Source organism: Pelecanus crispus, chromosome 4, assembly GCF_030463565.1.
Source record: "Pelecanus crispus isolate bPelCri1 chromosome 4, bPelCri1.pri, whole genome shotgun sequence".
Lineage (NCBI taxonomy): Eukaryota > Metazoa > Chordata > Aves > Pelecaniformes > Pelecanidae > Pelecanus > Pelecanus crispus.
Genome location: NC_134646.1, coordinates 7585313 through 7598286, shown reverse-complemented (window position 1 = coordinate 7598286; position 12974 = coordinate 7585313). Strand labels below are relative to the sequence as shown.

Below are 12974 nucleotides of genomic sequence, written 5' to 3'. Positions count from 1 at the left end.
ATTATGAACATAAGACAACAGATCATACCATATATCTACGCAAGTAGCTTCGCAGATTCAGTGGAGTGATGCTGATTCATAGTGGTCAAAGATGCAGCTCAATTTCTATCTCTGTACCATTTTTTGTAACAGCCAGCTCAAGCCAGTGAACTGTTACAATCCTAAAGGCTAAGCAAGGTGATACCTTTAACTGTATTACAATCGGGCAACTTAAGAAAAACTTTGATGCAAAACAAAGCGATTAGCGCTTCTTTCACAGAAGTCTCAAAGTTTCAGTGGCTGCAGTGCAGCATCCTCACTGGAACCAACTAGATGTTATTGCAAGAGACCACTATTTAAACAGAGACATTTGTTCTTCCTCTCCTCATGATGCTATCTTATCACAGTCCGAGTGTTTTATATCAGCACACTGAAATTATGTGTAATGAACAAGGATGGTTCAAGATAAAGTCTAAGAGTTACAAAGCAAATGCTTCCTTTCTCTCTAAACAATATGACTGAACCCACTTCTTGAAGAAATGAAGCTATATTTATATTCACCCTCTTGAAATGCTACAGGCAGCCATAGAAGGATAAGTTTATAATAAATTGCTATATTTGGAAACCTTTGTTGCTAAGCATCTTCTAACATTCAGTACAGTTTATACCATTCATGTCCCTGCTACATAATTAACATTTCATATGTTTTTCCAAAAAAAAGTGCAGTGCTTATCTTTGTCGTTAAATTAAAACCATTATAATTTTTTAGAGAATGAATAAAAGCCTGTGTGGCCAATTAATTAAAGCAGAAGCAACAAGATCTCAGGGGCATACAAACAGTGACATTATATATAAGGATATGGCAGAGTCGATCTTCTAGACACTGACTCTGCTTGAGATAAAACAATTTGGAAGGCAGCTGTTCACACTAAAAGGTAGTCTACTACATAATTTAGGACACAGTAGACCTTTCGAAGTCTTAAGAACATGACTTCTCAGCTGCGCACATAACTAAGCCTTTTTCTTGTCAAGAATTCTGGGCATGTGAATCCCTCAGAGGGTACTCCAGTCTTCCAGAGCCTACCACGAGGAGCCCGTTGCAAGCTGATGTCCACAGGATACGGTCCAGTGCCCACCAAAGTATTTGCAGGTTTTCCATACTATGCTGTTAACCTATACAAAAGCATGCACGTAATGGTGGAAATCACAAGCATATTGCTAGGCAGTAGAGAATCACAGCAAATCCCACTTTCTCCAATGTAGTCACTACAGATAATGTAACCTTGAACAGAGATGAGGTACGCTAATTCTGAAAGCATTGCACCTAAGGTAGTGATACTTGCCATGTTAGAAATACCAGTTTTAATTTTGCTGGAATGACCAAGTTATTTGTAAAACAGGCAAATAATGCTTGCTTAACATGTGAGAGGGGATACGAGTACTCTGCGCAACAATCAAGGCTGATAAACATACAGAGCTGATGCCTGTCACCCTGTTGTCAACTCTTGCAACAGTACTGTAAGCTTCACGATACCTAGCATTTTTCCTAGAAAGTCCCAAAATTTTGTGGTTTCATTTTGTGGGAAGCTAGAACTGTACCTTTAGTAGCGGAAAAGAAGGTATTGGAAGAAAAAACCACTATTTTAAAAAAATCAGCAGATCAAATAAAAACCCTCTTAACTGATTATTATATCCATCTATATATAAGTATTTCACAGGTGTTTGGTCATAACACTGTTTGGAAAAGAGCAGAGCACACTGTACAGGTTCTCCAGGTTTCTTGTCCACCTTTCCTCTCCTTGCCCATTCCAGCATAGATGACACCGCAATTCTGTACACACTACGCACACAGGGGCCTAGAAACATTCAGCACAAGCTGAACGTTAAAGGCTCCTAAAACTTCCTAATGACTTCCATGAAAATGCACAGAGTTGCTGAACAGAATAGAAAACTTGCCTGTCTGACCCCAGAAGCACCACTAAGCAATTCTTGCACCGGAGAACAAATAACTTCTGCCAAGTAAAGAGTTGGAATATGTTTAACTCTACAATAGCTATTGACTTTTCATTAACACATGTTCTTCAGAATTATATAGAAGAAAAACATCAAAGCTTTTATAATGAAGTATCTTAGGAAGCCTAACTATAGATGCAAAAGTGAAAGGTTTGCCTATCATAGCCCTACAATTACTACATTTACTGTCTTACGTTAATTACTACACCCTTGGTTTATATAAGCAGTATATGCACAATATTATACACGCACAGAGTTGAAGTATAAAGATAAGGAAGGATGAGTCCTTTGGAAATGATCTAAACTTTGTATTAAGAATATAAACATATTTAGCTTGTAAACTTCTGGGCTTTCCAGCCACAAATGAAGTACCTAAAGATATAAATGGGGTAACTAGGACTCAAGAGCCTTCCAAAGACCACTTCTGCAATACGAGTAGCAAGTGACAACAATCTTGTACCAAGAACTAAACATGTATTTCTGAGTTCAGAATTCCTGCTTCTAAATTAGTTTCCATGTTTCACCTGTATTTACACACATATCATGTGTGAAAGTGGCACAAGTAACCTTAAAATTTGTGAAAGAACTCTCAACTCAGATATTGCCTGAATATTAAGCATTTTGATTATTTAGAAATGGACACCAGCAGTCTTAACTATATGTTTATATCATGTTTTATGTTGTAATATATACGAAATACTACGTTCAGTTCTGAGCCCTACATTACCAAAAGGTTATTGACAAACTGGAGGGAGTTCAGAGAAAACCAACACAATTTCTCAGAAGGCAGGAAGGACTTATTTATGAGGAAAGATTAATAGAGCTAAATATTTATAGTTTGGCTCAGTAATGAATGAGGAGGTAGGGGACATGAGAACAGCCTAGAGATATCTAAAGGGTGTAAACATTAAGGAGGGAGAGTGAACGTGTTACACAAGGATGTAAATAGAAATAATGGGATAAAACTAAACAAGGAAAACTTAGGCTCAGTATCAGAGAGCATTCCTGGACAGCAAGCTGTCTTGGCCCGCAGCACAGTTTCTTAAGTGAAGCAATAGAAGCCCATTGCTTGGAAAACAAACAAGACCAGACAAAACACTGGAAAATTTGCCATATGGAATAACCTTGCTCTGCTGAGGAGAAATACTACCTCATAAAAGCTAGTCTTGTCTAAGTTTAACCCCAGTGAAAGCAGTAATATTTTACAAGGTGTTGAAAATTTAATATAAAAAAAAATAGATATCAACAGCTTAATCAGAAAAAAAGAATCCAACTAAGAACGTTCCTTTAACCACAAGCAACTTAAATTCAGTTTATGTAATACTTCAACCGAATCATGTTTCTGCAACACTTTGAAAAGGAAAAATACATGTGGGGTGCAAAGAGTTAACGGCGCTGGACTGTATTCTCCCCAGCAGAGGTCACTCCAATTTAACAAATGACAAGGAAATTTAAACAGCATGGATTCAGACTTCAGGAAAGATGATCAATAGAAAGGAGACATCCTCCTTCCCTCGTTCCCAGCACCAGCTTTGGATGCAAAGCTCCCAGATAACAGCGTGTCCTGCAATCAGTCGTAGGTAGATGCCAGAAGTTTTGGATCTACATAGCACATAATGTTCAATTTGCACAACACTCAACATTTATTTTCTAAAAGGCCCTCAGGAAGTGGGTAAATATTGCCTATTTGCAGCCGGATTATGAAGTGTCCAAAATCCATGTGCGCATGCACAAGTAAAGCCTAGGCTGGGTCATGTTTAGAATTGAAACCACAACACTTTTCACTGAAAATTTTAGATTACATTAGTTAAGTATTTACTATGCGAGGACTGTGACACAGGCAGACTGACAGGCTTCCAAAAACACAGAGGAAGGAAAATAAAAAGGGAGTTTATCTTTGTTGTTGTTGTTTGTATATATTTGTTTTAAAAAGGATGTTTGCTAAGTTAACACAGAGCTTAAAACACAACCAAAGCCAACAGAAGAGCGCTATAAAAAGAACAGTCTGTGTCCGTACACATTTTTTTCTTTTGATCCATACAAAAGTCCGCAAATCCGTATTCGAGAACTATCCCTTAAAAATTCTAGAAACTGGCAAGCAAAAACCTTGCTGTTCCAGGTGCCATCACCCCTAATAAAACTTCTGTCATCTTCATAGTTAATTCTGATGCAAGAATTAACCGTGCACTGTGCCACTGCCAGAGGAAGCTGTCCCAGTGCCAAAGGAAATAAGAATAACCAGCACATACAGCAAACATATATTTGCGAACTACAAGGGAGCAAATATGCGTAAGCAGAGCTGAAGAGGCGTATTTTGACTAGACTGTTTTAAAAGGCTGCTCATGGGTAGATTTAAGGTCCAACACTTAAACCGCGGAGATGCATTCTAGCAAAATGTAAGAATTGATAGAGCATACTTTTAATATTTCATCCAACGAAAACAGAAGTGAACTCATGTTTAGGTATTCCCTAGAACATACTGAACCCTGGCTGCATGATGCGTGGATAATTCTCCAGGGCTATGCCTGTACCGGGGGCCAAGGGACACTTTCCAGCCCCCAGCTCGGGGCGTGCTCTCCAGCTCTCCCAGCTCCACTGCACAACCCGACCCAGGTGCCCTGTCACAAGCTCCTCATCCGCAGGCATAGGAAATACAGAAGGGCATAAAATACAGAAGGGAGCCACAGTAAACACCACTCAGGCCCACAGTCTCAACATCCTGGGAACAAGGACCGGCAGGACAAGCTGTCTAGCCTGCGCGACTTGGGATTTCTGTACGGAAGGGGTAGGCTCTGGAGTAGAAAAACTCTTAGGGATGTGTCAGTTAACTCACTAAACCATTGGTTTACTGAGAGACAGCTTGCTCTCTAATATGGTAGAAATGGCACAGGGGATTCCCGAGTGTTATTAATCTTAACATTCAGTTTTAAAATCTGTTAATATTCAAAGAGTTTTTCTGATCTGCCAGAAGCAGACTGGTGTTCCTCATATTCCATGTTTGGCTATGTTTTCTTTGACACAAAAATGAATTAAATCTCACTGTTTTAAAAGCTATTAGTGCAGATTGCGGATTTTTATTTTTTTAAACAAAACAAAGAGACTAACGCTAAAATAAGATCCTAAATAAGATACACAATATCTTACCTGCTTCCTTGCACAAAGCTGCTAAGTCTGCACCCACATAACCATGTGCACTGTCAGCCAGTTGTGCCAACTCCGCTGCTGTGAGCGAATGGGGAACTTTCTTGAGAAGTTTTTGGAGTATGTCCAGACGGTCTTGGGCATTAGGAATTCCAATTTCTATCTCTTTATCAAAACGTCCAGGTCTGCGCAGTGCTGCATCCAGTACATGAGGACGATTAGTGGCCCCAAGTACTAAGAGCTGCCCTTCGCTGCCTTCCTGAAGGCATGAACCAATGCAAAATATTAATTTTGAAATACAATTAAATGTCACGCAGCTTATAAACATACTTCTTGCTTACTTTTCCCAACTATTACACACAGTAAAATCCTGATGCTAGCTCTAAAGGCACAAAGCAAACTTTTCAGAATATATACCCCACAAGTGATCCCCCATCCAGCCTATCCCTAATTGCAATTTAGCAAAACAACAGGCTGCACGGGCATACAGGTAATACAAGAGAAACTTTACTCCAAGATGCCCTCATCCCAGTGTCTCCCACTTTGATCCCCAAGAACCTGCTTTCCTATATCAGGAAAGCAAGCACCAAGGAAAGAAAAAGAAGTGTTTAAGCTAAAAGGCAGCGTTGGCACAAGAACAAAAAGCTATCAGCAGACTTTGAATAAACAAGGTTGGGAAACAAATCGTTTAAGGTATCAAAACCAGCAGAGACAAGAGGTTATAAAGCTTCCTGTAGGTTCAGTAGGAAAAACAAGGTCAAAAATCCTAACTGCTTTCCTCAAGCTCTGCTTTTTTTTTAGAGGGAGGCAAAAATCAGCTAGGTCTCTTGTAGTGCCATTCTCTTTTTGTGAACGAAGCACTTTCTCCACGAAGAAAATCCATCAGCCTTTGCCATCAGAAAATATGTTCTGCCTGTGAACAATGCCAGACTAGGCAACTGAAAATACCATGCAGGAAAATAATGAGAAACTTGCAGATTACATAAACAGCAGAAACTCATTTTCATACTGTGGACAGATTTCTTTCAACTTTCCTGCTAATAATCATAAAATAATAGATGAGAGATTGGCAAACTTTATGACTTAATCCGTAATGTACTCAAGTCAATTAAATTTACTGTTTCTTCAGTAGGCTTTTGTTTATGTCTTAAATATTACTACAGCAATCTTGAAATAGCTGTTGTTGCCTTTAATAGTGCAGCCTACATATCACCAGAAGTATTTTGATGACTTTGATTTCAGAGCAATTAAAAATATCTAGCTTAGTTCAATGATGGGCTATCATTGAACATAAAATTTCAGCTTTTTCTCCAAAACTACAAGAGTGGGAGAAGGCAAAGGAAAGACAGAGAATTGAAGAAAACTTACTTTCTTTTAATCTCACATTTGTCAGGAGACATTCCCCTCCTATGTCTTCTGCTTAGCATCCAATAAAGCATTAGATTACTATATAAAGTCTCACCTAAGCCTATTTTCCCCCAAATGACACATCTAAAATTGGCTGCATTATAGAAGTAAAATTAGTTTGTTCAGCTAGTCCCCATACGCATTAATTGTCAATACAGGCTGCTTACTGAGCCAATGCCATCCATTAATGTCAGCAATGAAGCAACAACTCTCTTTTCAACTTCATTCTGAGCCCCTTCTCTCTTTGGGCAGAGTGCATCCAACTCATCTATAAATACAATGGAGGGTCGACTGGGGAAAAAAAAAAGAAAAAAAAAGGAAAAAAATGTTAAGGTGCTCAGGAAGATTTAAAACACCAAGGCAGAGAAGTGCAAAGCTGTTTATGGAAAAAGTCCAGTTCCTACAAAAATTAACAAGCATCCCGCTCCCTTAGGCAACTGAAAGTTTCAACCCAGAGTATGGTGTTACTCAAAGAGATAACTGAAATGACTAATATATTAGACATCTCATACCTTTAGGATGACCTACCAATCTACTCTTCTATGAGTCTCTCCTAAAGGCTTAACACTAAATATACCGATTTCATGAGTAAAAAAGACAGCATTTTGTTTGCCACTTCTACAAATACAGTTTGCAATAGTCTCGTGCTAATGTTTTATGAACACCAAACATCTGGAAGTCTAAAGTCTGCCTTAACCAGGTTTAATAAATTTGGGCAGAATGCCACCCTAATCCAAAGGCATGCTATATCCAGTACCAACACTAGCTCATTTAGAGCTGCCTTCCATGTCTCAGCACAGTACTACATTGGTCTCCAAAGATAAAACTAGACAGAAAAATTTGGATCCAGGTGAAATGCTGGCTCATGCTTCCATCTTTTGAAATAAGTGTACAATACGCTAACGATACAGATCGAGCGATTTGGCACCATCTGTAACAGTCCCTTAAGAAGGGTACTGTCCAAAAGCATTTAATAGGCATACTAGAATTTCACTGCTTTCCTTCTAGCTAAGCTCTATATAAACAAATTTGTTTCCTTTTAAAAACCACTGCAGGAAAAAATTACAATTCAAAGATTCTTGCAAATGTTTTTCTTTTAAGAACATTAACGCTGGAACCAATACCGCAAATAAGTGAGCGCGAATAAAATTATCCAAAAGAACATACCGCAGAGAAGCTTCAGCAAATATCTGGCGTAATCTTGATTCAGACTCCCCATAAAACCTATAATAATTAAAATATTTTAATAAAAAACATTTTTTGGTCTTTTCCAGGCAATTTGGAAAATTACTGCTCATGCGTTCCAAAAAGCCATAGCGCACCCTTTCAAAGTCCTGAAGTATAGTATATGCAAATCTACAATAACCTTTATTTCCATAAAAAATTAAGGTAAAATGGGGCACAGGCAAAGATATAACCATCTTGTAACTAGAAAAAAAAAAATTAAAGGGAAAAGCTTCTCTCTTCTGTGTTAGAAAATTTTATCTACATTTTTAAAGAACAACAAAAAAAAATAGTTCCCTGGAGACATTAATCTGTGCAGTGTCATCTTATTTCAAATATGCTTTAACAAGTCACTCTTCTTGTTGCAGAACTAACTAACTAACACGCAATCGCGGATCCAGTTTTAGTCTCCTCTTTAATTTAGTCCATGCCTTACACAAATCTCTTGGCCAAATCTAATAAACCTCTTTTATTACAAGAAGAAACATAAGCCCTGCTTGAGAGAACCCTTTCCCGTTCGTTTTTGACTCTCTTGGGCAGATAGCCCATAGCCAATTCTACATCTACATCTATCCGCAATGGATAGATGCCAGGACAGATTTTGGGCTAATATATTACAGAATTAATGAAAATAAATTGGGTGGACTTACTTGCTTATTATTTCAGGACCATTAATAACGGTAACATGAGCGCCAACCTCATTTGCAATGGCTTTGGCAATCATAGTCTTCCCGGTACCTGGAGGGCCATATAATAGCACTCCTCTAGGAGGAGGGATTCCTTTAAACAGGCACATGCACACAAACAGAGAAGAAAGTTATTTGTGATAAATGCCAGACTGAAAAACCTACACTTGCACATTTCACTATCCTAGTTACTACCGATTATAACTTGACCTCAGCATTAACTTCTTTAACAGACATATCATTTTGATAAAATTGGAGGCTTTCAGTGGGAAGAGCACTCATATGTATATATATGTATACACACACTATATACATAACACATATCTACATTTTTTACTTTTAAAGTCCAAATTATTCTGTTTAAAAAGCAACTATTTAAATTGTTATATTTTTCAGTAGTTCAACATTATAATTCTCCCTATGCATTGTGGTGTTTGTTTGGGGCTTGTTTCCAAAAAATTATTGGACTGAGTACCTAACGTCCATGAATGTAATTTATTAAGTTATTCATGATTCTTACAGTGTCATTAACACAAATTTCCAACATCAGAAAACCACTTCTTTTCAACACTCCAAAAGATTTCAGAAATACTGTGAGGCTTGATTCAAGAATACTTACAAAAAGATGAAAAATACACATCAAAAGGATAAATTTGCCTCTTTAATGGCAAATGTTAAGAGCCGGAACAGACAGAAACATTCAAGCACAGAACATAAGGGACACTAGAAGAACAAGGTGCTACTGTGTACAGTTAAAACTAGACAGAAACTACAGGTAACTGCATGAAGTAATATTATGATCTCAGGTAGAGAGCCAAAAAAAAAAAAAAAAAAAAAAATAGATGTTTCAGACCAGCAAAGCCAAATTAAACAGGCACAAAGCCTACAACAGAAGGTGAAATATTAGAAAGCAAAAAGAAGAGACAAATGTTTGACAAAGGACTGACCCTGGCACAAAAGACATTGCTGAAACATGACCGAAGAAAAACATCGTTTGGGTACTGTGATGGCAGACAGGGAATGGTGCTTGAAGGGCAGGTCACATCCCAGTGGTGACAGAGAATAATACAGCCGGCATGGACAGAAAGCCCAAATCTTAGGAACTAACATACTCAAAAAGAGAAAACATTATCTGCTAACTGACAGAGGACAGAAATGTAATATAGAAATAAGTGTCTTTACGGACAGGTTACTTCACAACAGTCCATTAAAGCATGTGCTGCTCCCTCGTGTGGCGTTTCTGGTCCTGGCAAGAAATGCAGCTGCTGAACCAAAGGTCTCACCACAGCTGACAGCCTCACTCCCCATGAGGAGACAAGGACTCTCAACATTTGCATGGTTACTACGGGTTTGTAACTGGTGAGGAAACGTCATCATCTCCCATGTAACTAGTAGAGAATCTGATCAAGCACTTTTGGGACTAAGTCTGAAGAATGCTGATGCTGAAGCAAACTTTCTGCTAACACAAAACCACGCCGTGATGCTGACGTTGGAGGTCAGCAAATTGAGCTGGACCACATGCGAGTGACGGCGCCTCACACCATCCCACTGACACCTGACGATCACGCCCAAGCAACACGCACCAAAAGAGCCACCCGCGTCTTACGGAAATTGTCCCAGTCATCACTGAAATCACCTCCTCTCTAAAGCCTACATGGGGAAGAGGTAAGGCAGAGAAATAAAAAGCCTCAAAGACATGATATTAAAGGAATATTTATAGGTAAGAGCCCCATCTCACAGTGATGCACACCTAGACAAGTACAATGAGCAGACATGCCTGCTTTATGTACATAGCCGTTTGTGATAAATACACCGTACAGAGTTTTTTCTTTGTCACAAAAATCCTCTAAGTTCATATAAAAGTTAGATATAATTTTATATATGGCAACAGTAATCGTGTTCATCTTTCCACCCTGTAATTCCATACTAAACACACTGAGCAGTTTGACTAAACAGCCTCAAACACTTCCTTAAAATTTTGCAGGAACCCTACAAAACGCAGGGATAAAAACAGCAGAAGAATTAATCTGAGTTTTTCTCAACTTAAAAAATATAATTAGTTGACTCTACCAATACAAATTAAAATCTTATGATGACACAAACATCTGCACCTTTCAAATGCCCAAGTATAGAAGTCTTTCCTATTTGCTATAAATTCTGCTTATACATACCTGAATTTTCTTCGAGACACATATTTCTTTCCTACTCAATTATTTTTCACACAAGCTAATCATAACATCTTCACAGTATCCATACAGTATAATTATAAAACAGTTTGACATTGTTTGGACACACAAGTATACCAGATCAGTGTTAGATAAAATTCACTGCATATTCCTGGAATAACTTGGTTTTAAAAAAACGTTAAAGAAAAAAAATTAATATCAAATGAAGAAAGCCAAGTCTTGGGCATCATACCGTAACTCTTGAACAGTTCAGCTTGCTTCAAGGGCAGTTCAACTGTTTCTCTAATCGTTTTGAGCTGGCTGCTTAAACCTCCTATCATATCATAGGTAACTCGGGATTCACAATCACCATCTTCAGCTACACTGGTCCTTGTTTCAATAAAATTGATTCTAGTTCTTGAAGAAATGAAATAGAAAGCGTCTGTGTTGCTTATTGCTCCAGTTTTGCCAGTTAGGGGGACTCCCTCACTGCCTCCTTTCCCAGCCAACTCCAAATCGTCAGTGAGGTCTGCACCATCTCCCTTGCTGTAGGTTTTATCTCCCTGACCAGAGTCTTGACCACTGGCTGCCACAGGAAAACTGGGTGTAACTGGTGAACCTGGATCCATCGGTTTGCTTGGTGTGCTCGTAGATGCAACCTCTGGACTATCATCAATGTCCATCTTGCCGAGCTGTACGGACAAATCTAACGTACTCGTCTCCAAATCGGATCTTTCAAGGTCTGGCTCATGCATATCACTGGAAATAGCACTGCCCTGGGCAGTCAGCTCTGCACCATCAGTTCCTTTCACTTTCATCACCACGATGTTACAAAGTTTGCCATAGGAAGTGAAAGCCAAGAGGTTTCCCGGTAAAACTATTTTTCCATCTATGAGAAGATTAAAAAAGAAAAAAAAAAAAAAAAAAAGACAAATAAGAAGAAATTTCAATCTTCTTTGGCAGCAATAACACTCAGACAGTCTTGTATCAGAATAATTCTTTATCAGGAAGCCTAAAGAGTGCTATAAATTAACATAACAAAAGGTAGTTAGGTAATTTCAGGTAATTTAAATGATCCTTTTGTACACCAGCAGACTACTGGATGAACATTCGTCTGCATCATATGTAATCTCTCATATTAAGCTCATCATTAATTTGAGCTTTTTAAATTTCATACAGCATGCAAAAGGAGACTATGGAATTAGTACTTTAAGAAGTAAAAATTTTGTATTTGCTATATGCCTTATAGGTTCACAATATTTCATGTTTAGCCCACCTTCTTTGAGAGTCTTGGCCTAAAAAAGGTAAGGTTTTAGCCTTTGCACTGACAGAGAAAGATTAGGCAATGTGATCTGAATGCACCCTACAGGCACAAAAAAAACCAAAGGCAAAAATATAAACAAGATTTATTATTTCCAGCCAAACTCATGAATTTGGAATGCAGTTCATGTTTCCTGCTTCTTAGCATAGCAATCCTGTCATCAATTCCTAAACCAGAAGATTCCCTTTGAGCAGGACTAGCGAGTGCTTGGAGTAGCACTACCTTGAGTAACTTACCTTGCTTTTTTGACTTACTTATACATATCTGCCACCCAACAAAGAGCAATTTTGCTTATTTACCACCAATTAAAAAAAAAAAAAGATTCAGAGTATGGGAATTCATGTTAATACTGATCCCTTATCTTGTTTTTAATGTGTAGTATTGCACTTCTTTCTTCACAGTGCAAGTAAACTCTGAAGTGCATCACAGTATCAGCCAGAAGGCCAGCAATGACTGCTAAACAACCGTAACTTGAACCAGCAATATGTATGATGGACAGAAGGAATGGAATCACAACTCATGCAAATTAGATATTTACAGCATGGCAAAATTATTTAGCCCAAAGATGACAGATCCCTAAAAGAAGCGAGCAGAATAACATCCTCCATTTTGCCATAAGCCCTGATTAAGAACATAAGAGAAAACCGTGTGCTTTTCTATCCAAAACTCGACAACGTACAACAAAAATTAAACAGTCAGAAGAGAAGCAACAAAACTTATACCTAGGTTTCTCAGTAGACAGACAGACATTTCCTCGGCATTAATGGTGGCATCTTTGTCCCTGTGGTAGGAAGAAAAAAAAAAAAAATATATATTTTTCCAAGCAGTAACTACTTCAAAACCAAAACAGAGCACACACCACTAAGGCACCAGGATGATGAATACCACCTATTTTACAGTATATGATTTAACCCCACAAACAGAAAAGAAGGATGAGAACTTTACAGTCTTCAGATCATATCTTAACTCTAAAAGATATCAGACACATGGTAACAAAAGAAGCATACATATTTAATTTTGGGTTAGTTTTTCCACAGA

General features: G+C 38.1%; 1 protein-coding gene across 1 annotated transcript in view; it reads right to left on the bottom strand.

Moving 5' to 3' along the window:
• Positions 1-12974, bottom strand: part of AFG2A (AAA ATPase AFG2A) — a 204519-nt gene that overhangs the window by 186284 nt on the left and 5261 nt on the right. Inside the window, 6 exon segments of the mRNA XM_075708927.1 lie at positions 5137-5392; positions 6708-6831; positions 7708-7764; positions 8415-8544; positions 10869-11504; positions 12659-12717. Of these exon segments, the coding sequence (XP_075565042.1) occupies positions 5137-5392; positions 6708-6831; positions 7708-7764; positions 8415-8544; positions 10869-11504; positions 12659-12717 (1262 nt within the window).